Below are 21,044 nucleotides of genomic sequence, written 5' to 3'. Positions count from 1 at the left end.
CTTCTGATCATGATGGAGTTAACAAACACAAAACTTAGCCTCCCTCCATTAAAAAAATAATAATAAAATTAGGCAAAATATATGAAATAACTGTTTTTCAGACACTGGACACTGGACAACAGGTAGCACACAACTGTAATACCTGAGAGAAGTTAAATAAATGAGGTGAGCCCTTCAGGCACCCGTTTCTGCCTGCATGCAATCTCCACGGGTACAGGGAGGGAAAAATCCAAACAAAGCTGGGAAATTATGTTAAATTGAGCAGATAAAGATCAAAATTCAGGAAAGCTAAAATGACTAGAAGTTTAGGGCAAAGATTCAAAAAGAAGCGTAAAAAGGGCTTTAGAAATCTGTAAAGGCGTTCCTTCAGACTTTACTGTGTACTAGTCTGTGTATGCAGAGTGAAATTCCATTAGGCTGGGCAAAAAATTACGGAGGACACATAAACTGAATTCTCAGACCTCCTCAAACAAAGTGGAGAGAAATTTAAGCTCCAGCCAGCTAGACTGGAGTTCTCGGTGATCCTCTAAGGGTATTCAGGGAAGAGCCCGAGAAAGGTCACTCTGTAGCAGGAAGGCTGAACAATCTTCCTAGAGCGAAGGCTACTCTAAAAGTCCCAGCTAAGTTTAAATTTAAAATAAGGCCTCTGAAAGACTGGTCCTTAAGTAACAGAAAAACATGACTGTGGTAGGCAAAATTCTAAGACAGATCCTATGTTCCCTGCCTTCTGGCACTGACTCCCTGTATAAACCTTCCCCGAGTGTGGGCAGGACCTATGACTTGCATCTAGCCAATGAATATGGCAAAGGTGAAAGGAATCTGCAGATGTATGTAATTAAGGCCCAAATCAATTTTGAATTAATCGAAAGGGAGATTATCTTGGGTGGGTCTGATATAATCAGATAAAAGCCCTCACTGAGTTTAGAGATTCTCCTTGCTGGCATGATAGAATAAGCAGCCTTGGTGAGGAAGCCCATGTGGCAAGAAACAGCAGATGGCCTCCAGGAACTGAGGGCAGTCTCCAGCAGATCCAGTAAGAAATCAGGGCCCTTAGTTATACAGCCACAAGGAAATGAATTTAGTAAAAAATATGAATGGGCTTCTTCCCTTATAAGCCTCCAGATGAAAAACAGCCTGGCTGACACCCTGACTATAGCCTTATGAGATCCTGAGCAAAGGACCCAACAAAATTCACGACCCACAGAAACTCAGATAATGTGTGACGTTTTGAGTCACTAAATTTGTGCTAATCTGTGATGCAGCAATAGAAACCCAAAACAGTGATTAGAAAAGTTAATCAATTGAAAGAAAAATCACATAAAACAACAGAGATGACATAACAACAAAGATGTTAAAACAGCTATCATTTAACTATGCCCAAATATTTAAATGAAAATAGTAATATAATGAGGAGGAAATGGAAACTATTATAAAGAACTAAATGGGGAGTCCTACTTCTGCTTAGAAACAGAAAGCCACAAGAGAACATTGCTCATACCCCACGATGGAAAAAAGCTCAATCATCTACAAAATCAAAACTTTAAAAAAGCCCATCAGAGAGCTGAGGTTACAAGCAACCAGGTAAACTGAATTCCAAAGGGTATAAAAACCAATCCATAGAAAGATGGGACAACCCAAGTGTTTTACCTTTACCAGAGTACAGAGAAATAGGCAGCTACCTTAGAAGTAGATAAAAAGAAAATAACTGAAACGCTAATGAATTCTTTAAGGCTTTCTGTGGATTGGAATAGCAATGCAGAAGGGGAATCTGCACTCACTTGCTGCCCCTACCAGATGCTTATGAGACCGAAGATGGTGCAACGCAAGACACCTAAAAGACACCATTCTGAGGCAAAACAAACAAACAAACCAACAGAAAACCAACGCCCACATTCCAGACTCTTCTCTCATATAAAGTAATCTATTGGTTGAAGGGCAGAAAACCTTGGACCCAGCATTCTGCACTCATACAAAGCAAAGGTCTGCTACTGTTAGGGGAAGAGCAGGAAATTCTCACATATAAGATCCTCCACAGGGCTTCCCTGGTGGCGCAGTGGTTAAGAATCTGCCTGCCAAAGCAAGGGACACAGGTTCGAGCCCTGGTCCGGGAAGATCCCACATGCCGCAGAGCAACTAAGCCCGTGCGCCACAACTACTGAGCCTGCGCTCTACAGCCCGCGAGCCACAACTACTGAAGCCCACGTGCCACAACTACTGAAGCCTGAGTGCCTAGAGCCCATGATCCGCAACAAGAGAAGCCACCGCAATGAGAAACCAGCACACCACAACAAAGAGTAGCCCCCACTCGCTGCAACTAGAGAAAGCCTGCGTGCAGCAACAAAGACCCAACACAGCCAAAAATAAATAAATTCATTAAAAAAAAAGAAGATCCTCCACAGGCATAAAGGAGAGTTTGGCTACCACTCTGAGGAGAGGCAGGAACACTGATACTCATTTCTGAGAACCAAATGCACAGGGCCAGCTTTGCTACAGCAATCTACTGCTGAGGAAGGAAAAGTGTGGCAAGAGAGACACCCTCTTCTGTCAGGGGCTGGTAGGTCTTGCTAAAAACTGAGGAAGGTGCAGGAACACTGAGAAAATCTCTCCAGGCCCCACACTAAGAACAAGGTAGTCAGAGAATTTAACACTCCTCTCTAAACAACTGGTAGAAGAACAGTTAAAAGTCATTAAAGATGTACAAGACGTGAACATCACTATCAACCAATCGGCTTAACTGACATTTATAAACCACTACACTCAACAACCACACAATGCGCACTCTTTCAAGCACACATTAAACATTCACCGAGAAAGACTATATTCTGAGTCACTTTTTAAAGTTTTATTTAAAAAATTCAAATTTGAAATAATTGAAATTTACAAATTATTTTCTCAGACCATAAGGGAGTTAAACAAGCAGTCAATGACAAAAAGCAGGAAAATCCCCAAGTATTTGGAAATTTTAAAACATACTTCTAAATGACCCATGATTCTGTTAGAAACCCCATAATATATTACTTTTGCTCTCAGCAGTCAACTGTCCTAATTCTTTAAATAAAGCAAAAGGCTCCAAACAAGGTCCTTAGGGCAAAATTATAGGAAGACAAATTTCAGCTCAATTGAAATGAGAATACGGCAACAATCAGAGCCAAGTGAAGTTGGAATGTGCTGCCTCTGGAGAGAGTAAGCTCCCTAAGGGGACACACAAATTTGGGCTGGGGGAAAAAGATACAACCGTGAGATAAATCACTGAATTAAAAGAGTGTAATAGCCTATTCCAAACATGACTCTATCATCAAACATTAATCTATAATTCCTGATTGCATTAATGATAAATTCATGCCATTCATCTTTAAAATTTCAGGGTAGAGTAATCCATTTATTGATAAAATTATTTGTCAGTAGGTTCTCAACACAGAAAGCCATTTCTCCAATTTTTACCATGTTTAACAAAATACATCATAAGAAGCAAGCCCTTACTCTGACTTACTGATAGGCTAAATTGGTCAATTCTCACTTAAAGACATTACACTAGAATAAAACTCTAGGTGTTACGCCATTTTTCTCATAATAGCCATTTCAAGGAAACAAAAGTCTGAGAATATCATGCAATTATACTTCTCTAAGCCAAAATTTAAATTACTGACTGCTTTTAGGTTGAATGAATCTAAACTATTATCCAATTTCTTCATATACTTCAGTGAAACAAAATTTCAGGCAATTTTTTCTAATAGTTTTACACAAAGAAGAGACCACTTTTCTACTTAAAGTTACATACAGGAAGTATGCTCTCTTCACACTGTTTCTGAAATTAAATGTGACAAGTTAATATAGCAAATCAACATGCTTATCTTAGGCGATGACCTTCATTTCTGACAAAATAAATAGAAAATCTGGATTATAATCATTATTTGAACAAAACACTTTCTCAGAAACTACATGGAAAGAACATGGGAAAGGATGTTTATCAAAGGATAAAAAGGTTTAGTTCAGGGGAACTGAACTAAAATGTAAGGCAGTTTTGTGCTAGCTAAAGAAGAAAAAGAATGAAGAAAGAAATTATCACATATAAAATAGAATATAAGAAATAGACAGCCAACACTACGACAAAGTGAAATATGAATTTAAAAGATTTTACTGAAATTAATATTTATCATCAGTAGAAAGTTCATCACTAAATAAAAGTTATTTAGCTTTAAAATTATACACAGAGCTATATAATACACTAAATAATTATAATAGCTATATAATATGCTAAATGTTTAGCATAGTGCCTATCATAAAGTAAGCACTAGAGAAATGTTTTCTATTATTAGTAAGAGTGGTATTAATTACAACACTGAGTTCTCACGAAGACCTTTTATAAAACACTCCACAAAAGTCTAATCAACTGGAGGTTTTTGTACATACCAAAGAGCATCCCCGCAAAAGGACTACACATCTCTCGATTAGCAGGTATGGATGGTTCATTGTCTCGAGCGCTAAAAACAAAAAACAAAAAGAATTAAAACCCAAATAATTTTTAGGAAACAAAAACAAAAATTCAGGAAACCCTTTTTCATAAGAACAGTTACCCCAGTAAGGAAAATGAATATAAGTACACATAAATAAATCCTAAAAAAGAAGGATATCTATACCCACACTTTGAAAAGAAGATCATCTCTAAAAAACTCCTTCCTTGAAAGAAACAAGGAAAAAAAAAATGACAACTCTCTCAAAGAAAATTTAATTAATTAGACTCAAATAGCAAATTCTCTATCTCAAGCATTTTTATGTGTTACTTTTCTTCAAAGAAAATAGACACCTTTCTTGACACGTGACAATATTATTTTCATTATGCACTATAAATTCGGAACCATTTATCCTTACGTACAACACAATAAAGCCGCCAAAATGATAAAAACTACAGAAAGAGAACATGAATATAAAATGCATATAATTTCCTTTTTATCAACATGACACAATTATCTATGAGTACTAATTTTACAAAGTAAGCATAAAAGTTATCTACTCAATATGTTGAAAAACAAAGTTTTGAAAAGAAAACTCATAAGAACATTTTCAATTTATTTCAAGTTACGTCATCTCTATAACTCCAAGATATTTTAAATTGATTTTTAGTCCATTAAATTATACACTTATTTCTCCTTTCATTAGTTCAAACAAATATATATGCTTTATAATGACAGGGACTCAGAACACCTTGGCACACTTTATAATCAAAACTTGCACTTCAAAAGAATGCTGTAAAGTTCCATAAAGTTTCATTTAACACAATTCTCCCCTCCCCCTTTCTCCCTAATTCCTTTCTCACTAATAAGGAAGGCTGTTAACATACTATACCTTTCTAGTTTTCCAGCAAGCCAGTTTTAGCAGTTGCTGTTTTACAGTACAATGACTGAAGGGCAGAATTTATATTACATACTATACCTTTGATTTCCAGCAGATGAAATTCGTATGTTTGACTGTTCTGTGACATCACCACCATACTCCATAGGAGGCACATTCCCTCGTCTGTTCCCGTACATCCTTAAAAACACATTAGCTTACAGAGCTTGTTCCACATACAGTGGACTTTTCTTATCTCTTTGGTATTTTTACATTTGATGTTGGAAATATTAAAGGGAACCAAGGGTTAAAATGAAGTTTTATTGTAAATACATTCTAAAATTAATTCAAATGACATCTGACTCAAGTATGATCTGCTGGTTAATAAGAAACACTAAGAGTTTAGATTCAATAGTCTTTAAAACAAAGGGAGGTTATTACAAACTATTTCAATATAACTTCTAGAAATTTTTAATATCAAAGCTATGCAAATACTAATAAGACTTTTTTATTATTCACTTATTCAAAGAATACTGAGCACCAACTACATGCCAAGTACTAAATCTAGGTACTGGGTATGTGGACATGGTCCTTGCCCTCATGAAGATAATAGTCAAATTTCAAAATGAGATCATTTTTTAATCAAAATTCATAGATTCTGGGAATTATTTCACTGAATATACAAACCTTTTTAACTTAAAAGTACAGCAGCAGTCTTAACCATTAAATCAAATCAAATGTTGCAAGCCACAACATTTGCTAACACTGTAAATCACATGAAATACTAAATATTAGCAACAGGTGAATACAGAACATTGTAAACATGGGTAGAAAATTAGTTCACTTTATTTACAAGGTCATGAACAACAAAAAGAAAGATTAGAATTTCTTTTATTTTCTTAAGAATGCTTTTCAGAAAATAACTTTTAAATGTTTTTCAATTAATCTTTTTTCCACTTGGCAAACATGGAAAGTTTAACTTCTCATACCAGAGAAACCAACATGACTTTTCACACCAACATTTATCAGCACCCATGAAAATCAGCATTTCATAAGTCATATTTCTTTGCATAGCTGTTGAGTTAACAAACTATATTGTCTCTCATGAGGACCACTGGTAAGAAATATGGTTGTTACAGTATTGTTCAATATTTTAGGTGAATCTGATTATCACATTAAGAAAAACAGCAATTTTTAGAGGAAAAGGAACTTATCACTCTCCACAGAGCCAGCATATAAAACCCTCTCTTTGTTTCTATCATATATTGTCAATATCACCTGTGGAGAAAAGACTACCCAGAACTGTAACCTTAATAATGTATGACCGGTGGCATGACAGATAAATGGCTTCCATTTTTTATCCATATCTAAAACAGAATCCTCCCCAATCCCTTTCAAAAAAGAATTTCAAACTTATTTCAATTTATCAAAACACAGCTGATTTTATATCTAAAGCCTAAGTGCTCAAATCTCTCTTTTAAACTGACACATCAGTTTAGTGTCATTCCTTATTTCTACCACTTAAAGAACAGGTAAATATAAACTTAAATTCAAATTTGTAATTAACAATGCCAGGCAACCAGATTTATTTATACTGCATCTATATAAATACACACGTGTAGAAAAGAGTAAACAGAGCATGCCTGAGATTGCTTACCCTTAGAAAGCCCTGTTTGCAAGACTGGCCCTTAGCTGGCACCTGAGAACACAGATTTTGGGAGGAGTCCACCATTCTCAGAACTGACAAGAGTGACCCACTGTGCCTAAACTGTTGGTACAAGCAATAGAGTTTATGCTGAACACCTGCTTTCCTTCAGGGAGTCCAGAATTTTGGCACATGCTAGGAAAGTTTTTTCAGAAAGGGACAGACCTCATAAAAGGAAGAATTTATTTCCTTTCACATAGCAAATCAGATTTGACTGAGGGAGTAAAATAATTGTAAAATAGTTTCACCATCCTACCAACAAAATAAAAGTTAAAGCTATGTTAAATGGAAAAAGCTTTTTCTATTTCCTTGAAGAAATGGGTCAGTAATTCTAGTTAATTAGGTTCAAATCTCAATGCCCAAAGAAACCAGGTATAGGCTAGAAGGCAAGTTTACTCTAAAAATTAACACAAGGGACTTCCCTGTCGGCGCAGTGGTTAAGCATCCGCCTGCCAATGCAGGGCACACGGGTTCGAGCCCTGGTCCAGGAAGATCCCACATGCCGCGGAGCAACTAGGCCCGTGTGCCACAACTACTGAGCCTGCGCTCTAGAGTCCGTGAGCCACAACTACTGAGCCCGCGTGCCACAACTACTGAAGCCTGCGCGCCTAGAGCCCGTGCTCTGCAACAAAGGAAGCCACCGTAATGAGAAGCCCGCGCACCGCAACAAAGAGGAGTCCCCGCTCGCCGCAACTAGAGAAAGCCCGCGCACAGCAACGAAGACCCAACGCAGCCAAAAATTTTTAAATTAATTAATTAATTAATTATTTAAATTAACACAAGTTTATCTTTAAAAAAATAACTCTTACAGAAGAAAAGCAAGTTGTTTAAAACCACAGGTATTTTCAGCTAATTTAAATGTGAATGAACAACTCCTAAATGACAGTAATGTATCTTTTTCATTAATAAACCACAGAATCAAAAAAACTACTTCAGTAGTAAATTTACAATGTTTATGCTATCAAGAATGACATATTATAAAAATAAACTATTTACCATCTGTTAGTCCTGACACAACTTACAGGGAGAAAGAATCAAATTCCTCCTTACTTGAAAGAAATCATCTAATTCATAATGGTTACATCACCTGGTTTCATACTAAAAATTTCTCTAATGTGAATGAATTCTGCTATTAGGGGTACTCTCAACTATAGAAATTAAAAGAAAACTACTGAGCTGTTAAATGTTGGTCACCATTTTTCTCATTGTTTTCTGTTCTTTCCCAATTTTTATATTTACTTTAATTCAATAACTGTTTTTCTAATATTTACCCCATCTTTAAAGTGGGGAAAATAATTAACATAAAAATGGTCCTTCCAAGTATAAATGAAAAGTAACTACTACAAGAAAAAAAGTAATACCAAGTCAAATAACTCATGTTCTAATAAGCTATTTCTCCTCATTTATACCTTACATATTAAGCATGCACACTTCTTAGAATGTCCTACACTAAGTAAGCGAGCACTCAAATCTACTGAGTCAGATTCTAATTCTACCTCAGATTCTAATTGCAGATGGAGCGGAATTTCAGAATTTTGTTACATAACTAGCAAGATTACAAACTAACAAATATCAAGAGTAAAACAGACTGGAAGTGCTAACTGCATTAATCACATAAAAAATTTAAAAAACAGCATTCTTTAAGGCTAAAAATTTCTTTTACTCATTAACATTGGTTATAAAGTAAAACATAATAAGGTAATATATTAACTTCTACAGCTCAAGTTAAATAATAAAGACTAGGATGACTATCTTTTTTAAAAGCATATAAATTTCAAAGTATTATAAGATACACTATTATATTCAACTTTAGAAAGCTCCTAAAACATTATAAATTTACTTAAATTGGTAAATATGTATCAAACAATACACACAGGCACGTGCGCGCGTGCACACACACACACACACACACACACACACACACACAGAATGCAACTGTTGAGCTAAGTGCTAACCATTCTGTTAACTATTTTAAAACACTTGCCAGTGATTAATGATTAGTTTAGAAAAGTAAAATCATTCCTGGGCTTTATCCTTCCAAAAGTGGGGAAAATATTACATTAATAAATACATAATGATATATGGAAAAGTTTATAGGGTAATTAGAAAAGAACTGAGACCAAAAACCTAAAAATCAAAAATTACTAAAAATCAAAACTGGAATTTATCGCATGTTGACTATTAGAAGGAAAAAAGAGAACACGGGAAATTTAGAAGAATGAAGAAAAATTTTGTACTTCTCAGTATATAGTCAGCCCTCCGTATCTGTAGGTTCTGCATCCGTGGAGTCAACCAATCTTGGATAGAAAACATTTGGGGGGAAAAATTCCAGAAAGCTCCAAAAGGCAAAACTTGAATTTCCCGCACACAGGTAACTACTTATCAATATATAGCACAACTATTTACACAGCATTTATATTAGATTAGATATTATAAGTAAACTAGAGATGATTTAAAGCATAAGGGAGGATGTGCATAGATTACACGCAAACACTACACCAGTTTACATAAGGGACTTGAGCATCCAAAAATTTTGATACCCGTGAGGGGTCCTGTAATCGATCCCCCTTGGATACCAAGGAACAACTGTTTTAAGAATAAATAGTTAAATCAAGAGATCAAATGGAGCTTCCCTGGTGGCGCAGTGGTTGAGAGTCTGCCTGCCAGTGCAGGGGACACGGGTTCGAGCCCTGGTCTGGGAAGATCCCACATGCCACGGAGCAACTGGGCCCGTGAGCCAAAACTACTGAGCCTGCGTGTCTGGAGCCTGTGCCCCGCAACAAGAGAGGCCACGACAGTGAGAGGCCCGCGCACCGCAATGAAAAGTGGCCCCTGCTCGCCGCAACTAGAGAAAGTCCTCGCACAGAAACGAAGACCTAACACAGCCAAAAATTTTTAAATAATTAATTAATTAATTAATTAATTTTTTTTAAAAAAAGAGATCAAATGAAGTTACACATTTCTTTAGTCTCAAAAATTTCACTAACAAGTAGAGTCATTTTTCCTAGCAACCACTCTGCCTGCTAAATAAATCTAATTAATGTTCAATGTGAAATCTTTTCTTTTAGAAATCTCCAAATCTGAAATATAGAAATCCAATTTTAACCTCACCTGCCATGGAGACATATGTGAAAAACCTTACAGTTAGAGATGTAAGAGTTTACACATTAACAAGATGTATAATAATGATTTACATTTTTAAGAAATATTGTAAAAACATTAAAATGTATAACAGGAATTATTCTCACTCATCTACATATTTAATCTATTCTTAAACTACTACTTGGGGAAGATTATATATGGAAACAGTTCATTTCGTTCATGGGATACATAAGAAAATAAGATTGTTCTCAAATAATTAGGCTGAAATTGATTTGTTAGTTCATGTATAAAATTATCATAGGGTGTAATTACAAAAATAATAGATTAAAATATATTACAAACAAAGCAACAACCATCATAAGTTTTTTGAAATTCCAAACTTAAAAGATACGCATTACATTATACTCTAAAGGTAAACTGACACCATAAGAAAAAAAAAAGTTCTCATGTACAAATAAGGCAGTACCAAGAGTCCAAGAATATCTGTATTTCCCTAACTGAAACTTCTTGTAGTTCAGGTAGCCTTTGACTACCTCCAGATACAAACATTTTCAAATATAACACATTACAGAATTCAGAACATTTTCTGAAGTACAATTAGATTCAAATCAGAGATAAACTATAATTGGCATTACAAAATTCTAATCCTTCAGTCAAATTACCTAAATCAGGGTGAATATTAAAAAGATTGGATAAGCAGGATGTAATAACTAAAGAATAAAGAGTAGATGACAAAGAACTGCAAAGGCTTTGTATGATTATTTAATAATTAGAATAATGAACATGTAGCATTATGTCTCAGAAAATTTTCTAAAATACTACAAAAATAATCTATTTGGACTAATGAATGAAACAGGTCCCATGAACTGCTCAACATTTACATTTAATCCCTACAGGTTAACTAGTCAATGAAAATATCAGATCCTATCCTACCATATTTTTATCTCCAAATCAAAAGTTAGATTAAAATATAGCAAGTTTTAAGTATTAAGACAAATGACTTTATAAGACCCCACTGCAGCAATTAATAAATTACAAATAGTGTCATAGAAACAACATGCAAAGGAACTGAAAAGCATCTAAAAATCTGATCAAAAAACCTTAGTGCCATATCACCAAAATAAACATTCAATAAGTAACTTAAAAACAAAAAAAGTTGATAAAGGTACTTAGAACATAGAAATATTAAAGGAATAAACTGTATTTCATCCTTTTTAAGGTGTCTTTTTTCCCCCACATTTTAACATCTGAAACCAGGAGAGCCTTGGACCTGGTTGTAAGTCAAGTATTGCAGGGAGAAGTTATTTTTCTCCTGCCAGTCACCTAGGGGCACTATGGATATGAGATAACTCTGAATTCTCGCCTCAGAGTTGTTTTGTACAATACTGGCAGCATGAATTCAGACTGAAAACCTGAATCAGTACTGGCTTACAGTTCAAATTCTCAGGGAAGTTCCTTTTTACTCCCTCCACTCAGTGCCAAGGTTGACAGTGGAAGTTTTTTTTCTGTCCTTTTCTGTGGGAAAGTCTATTTCCCATTTAAGTTTATATAAAGGTTGTAGTCTTTCAGTGTCCCAGCTTTTTAATGGGGCCCCTTTCTCCCCATCTTGGGCTGTTGTCTTTGTTCCTACAGTGGCACATAAAATTATGGCATAACTTAAAACTGAAGCATCATGTAAATCAAATGAAACTGTGTCTCCTTAACATAATGATAAAAAGTAACAAGAATAATATTAAGCAAATAAAGAAGATAAAAATGAAGTTGTAAATACCTGTCATTTGTATACACTCTCAAAAGTCTTCTATCAAAATCACTTTCATATCTAAACCTCTCGTCCATTTCTTCACTTACTTCAGGATCTTGGCCTGGTCTATAATACTGTTTATCAAAAGCACGATCCTCATTAAACCTGTGAAATCTTCTATCTGGAATGTCAGTCTTGCTGACAAACCTCTGATGTTTTTTATTGGAAATGGCCACTTCTTCATTAGTTTTTTTAATGACTCTTCTATTATTCCTTAATTCAATTTCATCATCTAGTTTTCGGTATCTGTCTTCTTCTAGTCGTCTTTGGTTTAGAAGCTCTTCATATGCCTCTGAAGGAGTTAAGACATCTTTCCTAGGACCCTCTGAATTTTCCCAAGATGACTCCATTTGTGAAGGTAAATCAGGTTTAACCTGACTAATAAGTTTTTTACTTCTTTGATTCTTGTGCTGGCCAATTAAAAAAGAAAAAAAGAAGAAAAAGATCTTAAAGAGATGCTATTTCTTAAAAAGCAATTAAACTCTCAAATGATCTTAATCTATTTACTGTCTCAACTCTAAAGCTTAATCACCCATAAGAAACATCTTATCTTTAGGAAAAATACCTTCAAGGAAGTGTTATCCTTTAATAAAAGTTAATAAATACCAAATAAATAGGTAACAGTAATATGGATAGATGGCTACAAAAAGAGAGGATAAACTATGCCAGGGAGATATTAGGCATATTTTGGCAGTTAAATATTGCTTCAAAATATTTCACATTAAATTCCTTCTCAACACAAAGAATACAGAAGGTAGTAAATTTTTTTGGCCCTAGTAACATCAACCACCCTTAAATTTGGGTTTAAAAAAAAAAAAAATATATATATATATATATATATACACACACACAGACACACACACACATAGCTAGAAATTATCAATATAAAAAAATCATTTAAAAATAAAAAATAAACGTCACTTAAAACCAATCTCTAAAATTAAATCTCTTCTATGAAGTTAAAAAGTAGGGTAAGTTCTTCAATATGAGATAAAACCATTTACAAAATTCAAACTTTAAATGTCCTGTGTTTGGTTCAATTTGGCTTAACTTTTTAAATATTTGTATGAAAACTAAGTGAAATGTCTAATAATATAAAAATATTTTCAAGTAAGGACAAATATTCAACCTGTGGTGTTAAAGATTTACTTTAAAAGCAAAACCTACCTCAGTACTCTTTTCTACCTGTCTGAACTTTTCCGTGCATTCTTCCTTATCCCTGAGAAATTGATTGTATTCTTTGTTGCGTTCAAGTTTCAACCTTTCCTTCAAATAGAAAACCAAAAGGCAACGTTAACTTCAACATCAGGAAAAAGTACCTAATGTCAAATCAGACTCATACAAATCAGAGATCTTACCCAGAATCAAGCTTTACTAATATTTTCAAGAACAGAAGTAGCTGTAAGGCACAGGAGAAGCAGGAAGAGGTCCGAGACCACCAATGCAATTCCCCACGTCCATTCTTGCCACATTAAAATAAGATTTACTACATGCTTAAGTCCAGATTAGCACATGAGGTCTCTAATACTAAGGGAGCGGCTTTGATTATGAAACACCTCCATTTTATACGCCAGTAGTTACTTGGCTTAGATGATACCTTCCTAGGAGCCATGCCCTGTAAGTCCCTGAATTCTAGGTTTGTTTACCAACATCAATCCTAGACAATCCAGGTGCACTCCGCCAAAAGCAGTCGTAAATAAATCTCTCCCACTAGGAAGTACATGAATGTGTTTGCCAGGAGGTCTATCATTAGCACGTTTCCAAGATCTGACCAGGTTACTGTCCTACTTTCCTTCTCAGGGACATCTCTTGCCTCCAGTCCCCCACCCCACTCCTGAAAGACCTGCTTCTAACCATTTCTTTCCCAAGTTTAAGGAAAGGTCCTTGTTATATTTTAAACATAAAAAGGTAAAATATTATAACGTAAATGTTCTGTTGAAATACAAACATGTTGCATTAGTAAATGTTCTTAAGCCCTAATACCTTCAACATCATTGAAACAGCACAATCTAAAAAAAAAAGTATTAAAAGAGCGAGGCTGTCTTTTGAAACTTAACTGTCCATTTGTCTTACATACTGTGTCATGACTCTCATCTAGCTTGGGAATTTGAGTCTCTACAAGAGGTGTACAGTGCTTAATCACTACGCCCTGTTCAGATTTTGTACATGTATTTGTGATGGGAACACACATTCAAATAGCCCCAGATGTCACCTACATAAAAGCTCAGTATACTCTCTCATCCGCTCATCTCACTGATAATTGTGTCATATACCATGAACTTTATAGCTTAGAAACCAATGCTGAAAAAAACCAAATTCTGAATATTCAACTAATCATTATATTAAACAAATATATCATATTACATGGTTACAAATTTAACATTCAAAAAACCTTGTTTAAACAGCACTAGAGACTCCACAGATTTTGAAAAAATCAAGTACGGGATATGATGTGATCTTGTTTGCATTTAAATCAAGAGTATGTTCTTTCATGATTTTGATGCCTCATAAAACTGCTACCAACAATTACTACTCCTATCCACCTACCTTGGCAGATAACCTCTCACCAATAGGAAGAGAAACTCCCAGAGTAGATGGATCAGTTTCACTCGTGGATAGAAAATTTTTCTGTATATGTACATATTAAAAAAAAAATATTACCTAATTGCCTTTATAAAATGTTTCATAAATGTCTTTACATTCTATATTCTAAATTATTACATTATACAGACCAACAGAATGAAATGGAGATGAAAATAGAAACTATAAATGTATAGAGCCTATACCAAAAGTAATTAGAAAAGAAGAGAATTTTCTAATTTCCCTATAGTTACGTTAGTGGATCTCTATTTAAATGCCAGAAGACATAAACTACAAACATTATTTCCCTATGTGCCTCTCCATTCTTGCTCATTAAGCATTTAGGTAACACAGTGTGGCAGACAGAGCATCAGACTAGGAATCCAAAGACCTGGGCTCTACGACCAGCCCCAGCATTTCTCAGTTGTGCAACACTGAGCAAGTCACTTAACCTCCCTGACCCAGACTTTCTTCTTCTGTAAAATGAGAATGGCATCTGCTCTGCCTTACCAAAGCTGGTATAGGATCAAGGAGGATAAAGAAATGTAAAATCTCTTTGAACACTGTAAAACAAACACAAGGGATTTGTAAAAAATACACACAACCACCAACTTTCTGGTACTGCTCCTTAGTAGGCATATAATCTGTATAAGTTACTTAACTTCTCTGCCTCCGTTTCTTTGTAGAACAGGAATAATGGCACCTACATCACTAGGTTACGAGGATTAAATCAATCAATACTTATAAACCTAATTTCATGTCTTTTATTTATTCATAAAACAAGCAATTATTGACCATCTAATACCTTCCAGTTACTTTTATAGGTAGTAGGGAGACAACCATAAGCATATGTTCCCTATACTTAAGAGATTTAAAATTCAGTTGAAGAAACAAACACGGAAACTAATAACTACAATATAATGTACTACAATAGAGTTACATTCAAAACATTACAGGAACAAAGTAATTAATAAAACTGATTAATAAGGTTTTGTTAAATCTGATTTACAAATAAGTTGTGCTACAAAAGCTAATTTGAAAGTTGGTAATACAAAATTCTAAGCTTTTTTGTCAAGGAAACAATATGACACATGACTAGATCCCTGCGTCAGTTTGATCCCTATATACCAAAGTACACTGTAAACCTAGCCATTTTGTAGAGTTATACATGTACCAAAAAACACATTCAGAGTTCCAGTCTTGGGAATACAGAGATACTGCATCCTTACTCCTTCATTAGGCAATTCCCCACTCCCAACATGGGTCCAGGATGATGTTTGTACTTTTCAATAAAATGAAAAAAATTAATAATAAGGACAATACAGTGAGTTTTTCAAAAAGCTGAATTTTAATCATTCACTCATTCATTTAGTAAATATTGAGTGCCTAATATGTCTAAACTGTTTAATACATCTGGGACTCATCAGTGAACAAAACAAAAGATCTTTGCCTTCCTGAAGCTTACATTCCAGCAGGGGAAATTGACAAGAAATAATAAACATAATGAAGAGTAATTATATGGTATGTTAGAAGGTGGTAAGTGCTATGACCAAAAAATAAAAAAGCAAAAAGAATAAGCTACAGGTATTACAGGCTTCTAGGGAATGGGAGTGGGAAAACTGGAAATCTGGAGTTCCCTTTTAGACATGTTCAACATAAGATACTAGATTTCTAAGTGAAAATGTCAAATAGGCAACCAACTAGAAGAGTTGGAGGTTCAGGAGAGAGGTCTGGGCTAGAAATATAAATTTACTGATTCAGTTTAAAAACTTCTCCTGAGAATATGTTCTTTGTGTGTTGTTAGACGGTCAAGTGTCTTTTATTCTAAAAACTGGAAAGAAGATGGTAGTTAATTGTTCGTTTTAGTGGCTCTTCTTGGCAAAATTTTAAGATTTGATTACTTTTTAATTTAAATATCCATGCAAACCAAAAGTGTGGAAGCCACAAGAAATCCAGAAAGAATGGGACTTGTAAACTGTACATATTCCAGGGGTCAAGGAAGCCACTGCAGCCACCTCCCCATGTGCTATGTAATTTTCTTTTTCCCTTGCTTTCCTCTCCACTCCCGCCTTCTCAGATGTCAACCAAAAATTGTCTTTGTCATATTAACAAACGATTGTTCCTCTACCACAACCATATTCTTAATAATCCCAAACCAAAAACTCCTTCACATCCCTTTGAATTTAAAGATTTGTGCTCTTTGATTCTTCTCTTTCATAAAGGCAATTTCTTCTTATACCTCCCACTGCCATTCTTTTTTAAAATCTTGTACCTATAAAGTAATGTAAAACCCACAAGTGAAAACAGTAGCTATCAGAGGAAAACTCCACCCAATAAGTAGCAGTAGGGAAGAGGAGAGGATAATGAGGCACAAGGCCAGGGAGGCAGGCTGGAACATGAAAGACTTCATGTGTCACAGCTAAGGAATTTGGATTTTTATCCTGAAGGCAGTGAGGAGACACTGAAGTATTTAAATCGGTAAGATCAGGATCATTCCGGAAAGTAGCATGGAGAATGGACTGAAAATCAGTGCAAGGAGATCAGTCAAAAATCTGGGACTTCCCTGCTGGTCCAGTGGCTAAGACTCCGCGCTCCCAGTGCAGGGGGCCTGGGTTCAATCCCTGGTCAGGGAACTAGATCCCACGTGCCACAACTAAGAGTTAGCATGCCACAACGAAGATCCCGCATGCTGCAACTAAGACCCAGCTCAGCCAAATAAATATTTTTTTAAAAAATCTGTAGCAGTAATTTAAGACAATAAGAGTGTCTAACATGAAGAACTAACTATCCAAAAGGAAATTTATCAAGCTCCTCACAAGCTGCTCAAGCAGATATAATGGTTCACAACTATCATACATATCAAGTTAAAAATCTACTGCCTTCTAATCTATCCTATTCTATCTATCTACATCATTATATCTTACTACTCTCCAAAAAAAAAAATCTACTGTAACTCAGTCAGGCTGGTAAAGCTAATACGTCTCATGCATACACAACTGAAGTCTGCCCTCCAAGTCCTTCTTCATTCTACTACTCTCCATCTGAAAAGCTTCCTCTCCTCTAGAATATCCAAATTCTACCTATCCTATAATGTCTTACAAAATAACACCTTGAGCCCTTTCCTGATCATTTTATCTGTCTTGTTAAGAGTTATCACTTTCTGAATTGTATGAATGTATCTCTACAACTAGAGGCTAAGCCCCTTGAAGACAGGATTCATACCAGATTTATCTTCATAAGTGTTTAAAAAGTGTTGGTTGTATGATGAATGGATGTGTAAGATTCATTTTAAAAAGTTTTATAAAACGTTTTCTTTGTTTTCCAATCTAAATTTACAAATGTAATCCACAAGTTTGGGTGCAAAAATATTGAGTAATCCAGACTGACAGCACACAGTTCAAAAATATCTGAGAACATCTTGAATATTCCATTATTTTATTAATCTTAATGTGATTAGCACAATTATAATTATTTTGAAGAACAAAAACTAGCATGCTGAAAACAAAGGGACTTACAATAGCTGCTGAGTATTTCTAAAAGATGCATAAGAAAGCAATAAAAACAAATGCAAAGCAGGAATCAAAAAGAATACTTGATTGTATTAATAGAAACTTATAATGTACAGAGTGTCATTTTGCTAAAAGCAAGAAACCAAAATGGTGCCATTCAAAAGTCTCTGAATCACAAATGAAGCTATTTTTCTTATTAGTTTGAGTACAACAATATCATAAATGCAAATGATTACAAGCTACTAGATCTAAAACAAAACAAAACAAAAAAATTAAAGGACAGCATTTTGCAGGCAGCCCTACCTTTCTTTTTGCTTGTGTAATACCCTAAAGTCAAGGGAAACAAACCGTTGGTAAAATGTATTCAAAGTCCTTTCTCTCTATGTACAAATCAGAATAAATAAGAGACCATTTATACATTTGGAATAAACATTATCAAGCAGAAAAAACTAAAGAATATCTTGGGATGACTAGAAACATCCTGACTGTTTAGATACATTTATAACCTAGTAAGTAAATTGCATTTTAAAACTTACAATAAGTGGCATGGACATATACACACTACCAAATGTAAAATAGATAGCTAGTGGGAAGCAGCCACATAGCACAGGGAGATCAGCTCGGTGCTTTGTGACCACCTAGAGGGGTGGGATAGGGAGGGTGGGAGGGAGACACAAGAGGGAGGAGATATGGGGATATATGTACATGTGCAGCTGATTCACTTTGTTATAAAGCAGAAACTAACACATCACTGTAAAGCAATTATACTCCAATAAAGATGTTTAAAAATAAAAAAAACTTACAATAAATCATTAGTTTAGTTATTATATAATTTAACAAAATATACTTAAAACAAGAGTTCCACTAAGCAAATGGATTAAACTATAAAGTAAATAGATTAAACTATAAAGCAAAGACTGGTGGTTAAGGAAATATGCTGAAGGAAGTTTTATAAGCTTAGCTCATAGGAAAATAATTAGCAACTAGAACTCCACATGTCATTTTAATACATGGCTGAGCAGAGGAGAGTAGTAGGAAATCATAACTAGGCTATTTTAAACCATGACAACTTTACACAAAACATGAACAAAAAGAATTTACAATCTCATTTACAATTGGAACCCACTGCCCTACTTAAAAGGTCAAGAGTCTGTTATTCCATGGCACCAGTTCTCAGCACCGTTTTTTTCCTCTATCAATGTGTATGTGTATATGTGTCACTTAACTTTTGCTACAATATCCATTGCTAGATACCATTAAAAACCTAAAAATTAATGCATATGACTAAAACGTTAGGAAAACAAATTTAGGAGGTAAATTCTGAAGCATAAAACTAGTTAGTAGAACTCATTACCTGAGTAAGATAGCGTCTGTAATCTTGCCGCAATTCTTCTTTCAGTTTATGTTTCTTCCGTTCATAGTCTTCCCCAAGTGGTAAACTTAATCCATAATCAATTCCTAGAAAGAAAACAACTTCTTAAGCAATGTAGCTCATTTTCAACCCAATCTCAATTTTAATACAATCTTCTGTAACAAAGCACAGTATGAAGGAACACAGTCATGTTGATTCTGAGACTTGGATCAGGATAATAAATTTTTCATTTGAAATGTTTCAATAGGTAATACATTCACATAATGGAAAATATCCCTCCCTCCCATGAACCCCAGCCACCCAGTTCTCCTGCCCAAAACAACCAACATTGCTGTGTCTGTGTCTCCTTCCAGAGACTTTTATATATCTGTAAAAAGATATCTTTATATTACAGTGTGTGTGTGTTATATTTACTTCTTCCCCTTTAGATAAATGGTTCTGCATTGTTTGCCATCTTGCAAACAAAATTAAAGAAAAGCCAATTACCTTTACGTCTTCATTTAATTCTGTTGAAATTTCTTTTAAAATACTTACAACTTTAATGTCTGTTTTTCAGTCTGTGAAAATTAATAATGTGATTTTTTAACTTATAAGAATATCCATGTTATAATTTTTAAAATTTTACTAAAGTATAGTTGATTTACAATGTTGTGTTAATTTCTGCTGTACAGCAAAGTGATTCGGTTATACATATATATACTTTTTCATATTCTTTTCCATTATGGTTTATCACAGGGTACTGAATACAACACGTTTGAAAAAAATTTTTAGAGCCTTGCATGGCTTAGGCTGAAATTTCCAAAAACTTTTAAAGTTAAGCCACCAATTCTGATTTCATATAAATGGATATTAATTTTTATTGTGATAAAACGTACATGATATAAGATTTACCATTTTAACCATATTCAAGCATACAATTCACTGGCATTAAGTACATTCAAAATGTTGTGCAACCACCACCATTATCCATTTCCAGAGTTTTTTCATAATCCCAACAGAAACTCTGTAAAAGAATCTTAGTTTTTTAAGAAAAACTTCCATTTTGAGTAGGGTTTCCTTACTCAAGAGTTTAAAAATCAAATTATATTTTGGGGTGATGACAACAGTGATGGCTGCACAACTTGTAAATACACTGAAAACAACTGAACTGTACAATTTAAATGGGTACAGTTTATCTTATGTAAATTATATCTCAACAAAACTGTTAAAATCAAATTACATACTTTTAATTATTTTTAATAGTAAAATGTTATATCAAGAAGCACAGATATCAGATCAGTATTTCGATTTGTGGAGCCACTCTCGCTTTTTTTAGTCCTACTATGCAATACTATAGTATAAAATATTATTTCTGAAGAAAATAAAAAGTTTCCTTAAAGAGTCAGCTACAAGAAATATAGATGAAACAACTGACTGTAGGTAATAAACCAATAGGATATTACCATTTTTTGTGCCTTATTCCTCGCAATGCAGCTAAATGATGGAAACTTATCATGACTGTGTCATATCACTGCTTTATTATATCACTAAAATATTTCAGGGGCAAAAATGCCAAAGTAGTATAAATATAAATGGATGTCTATTGATTTTTATGCAATACTAAATTCCCCTTTCTACCATAAACACCCGAATTCTCTTCATAAA

At 34.5% G+C, this 21,044-nt stretch overlaps 1 protein-coding gene across 15 annotated transcripts in view; it reads right to left on the bottom strand.

Moving 5' to 3' along the window:
* The window catches only part of CSPP1 (centrosome and spindle pole associated protein 1), a 221,899-nt gene that overhangs the window by 73,950 nt on the left and 126,905 nt on the right, over positions 1–21,044 (bottom strand). For 7 of the 15 annotated variants that reach the window (XM_068525678.1, XM_068525677.1, XM_068525676.1 and 4 more), the window contains exons 4-10: positions 19,383–19,486; positions 18,332–18,355; positions 14,487–14,567; positions 13,107–13,205; positions 11,907–12,349; positions 5,431–5,529; positions 4,411–4,481 (exon numbers count right to left, since the gene is read on the bottom strand). In XM_068525678.1, the coding sequence (XP_068381779.1) occupies positions 4,411–4,481; positions 5,431–5,529; positions 11,907–12,349; positions 13,107–13,205; positions 14,487–14,567; positions 18,332–18,355; positions 19,383–19,486 (921 nt within the window). The remainder of the gene's footprint in view (positions 1–4,410; positions 4,482–5,430; positions 5,530–11,906; positions 12,350–13,106; positions 13,206–14,486; positions 14,568–18,331; positions 18,356–19,382; positions 19,487–21,044) is intronic. The other 8 variants (XM_068525680.1, XM_068525681.1, XM_068525685.1 and 5 more) reach the window with 4 other exon arrangements.

The sequence above is a fragment of the Eschrichtius robustus genome, chromosome 17 (assembly GCF_028021215.1).
Source record: "Eschrichtius robustus isolate mEscRob2 chromosome 17, mEscRob2.pri, whole genome shotgun sequence".
NCBI lineage: Eukaryota > Metazoa > Chordata > Mammalia > Artiodactyla > Eschrichtiidae > Eschrichtius > Eschrichtius robustus.
This window is presented reverse-complemented; position numbering and strand designations above follow the sequence as displayed.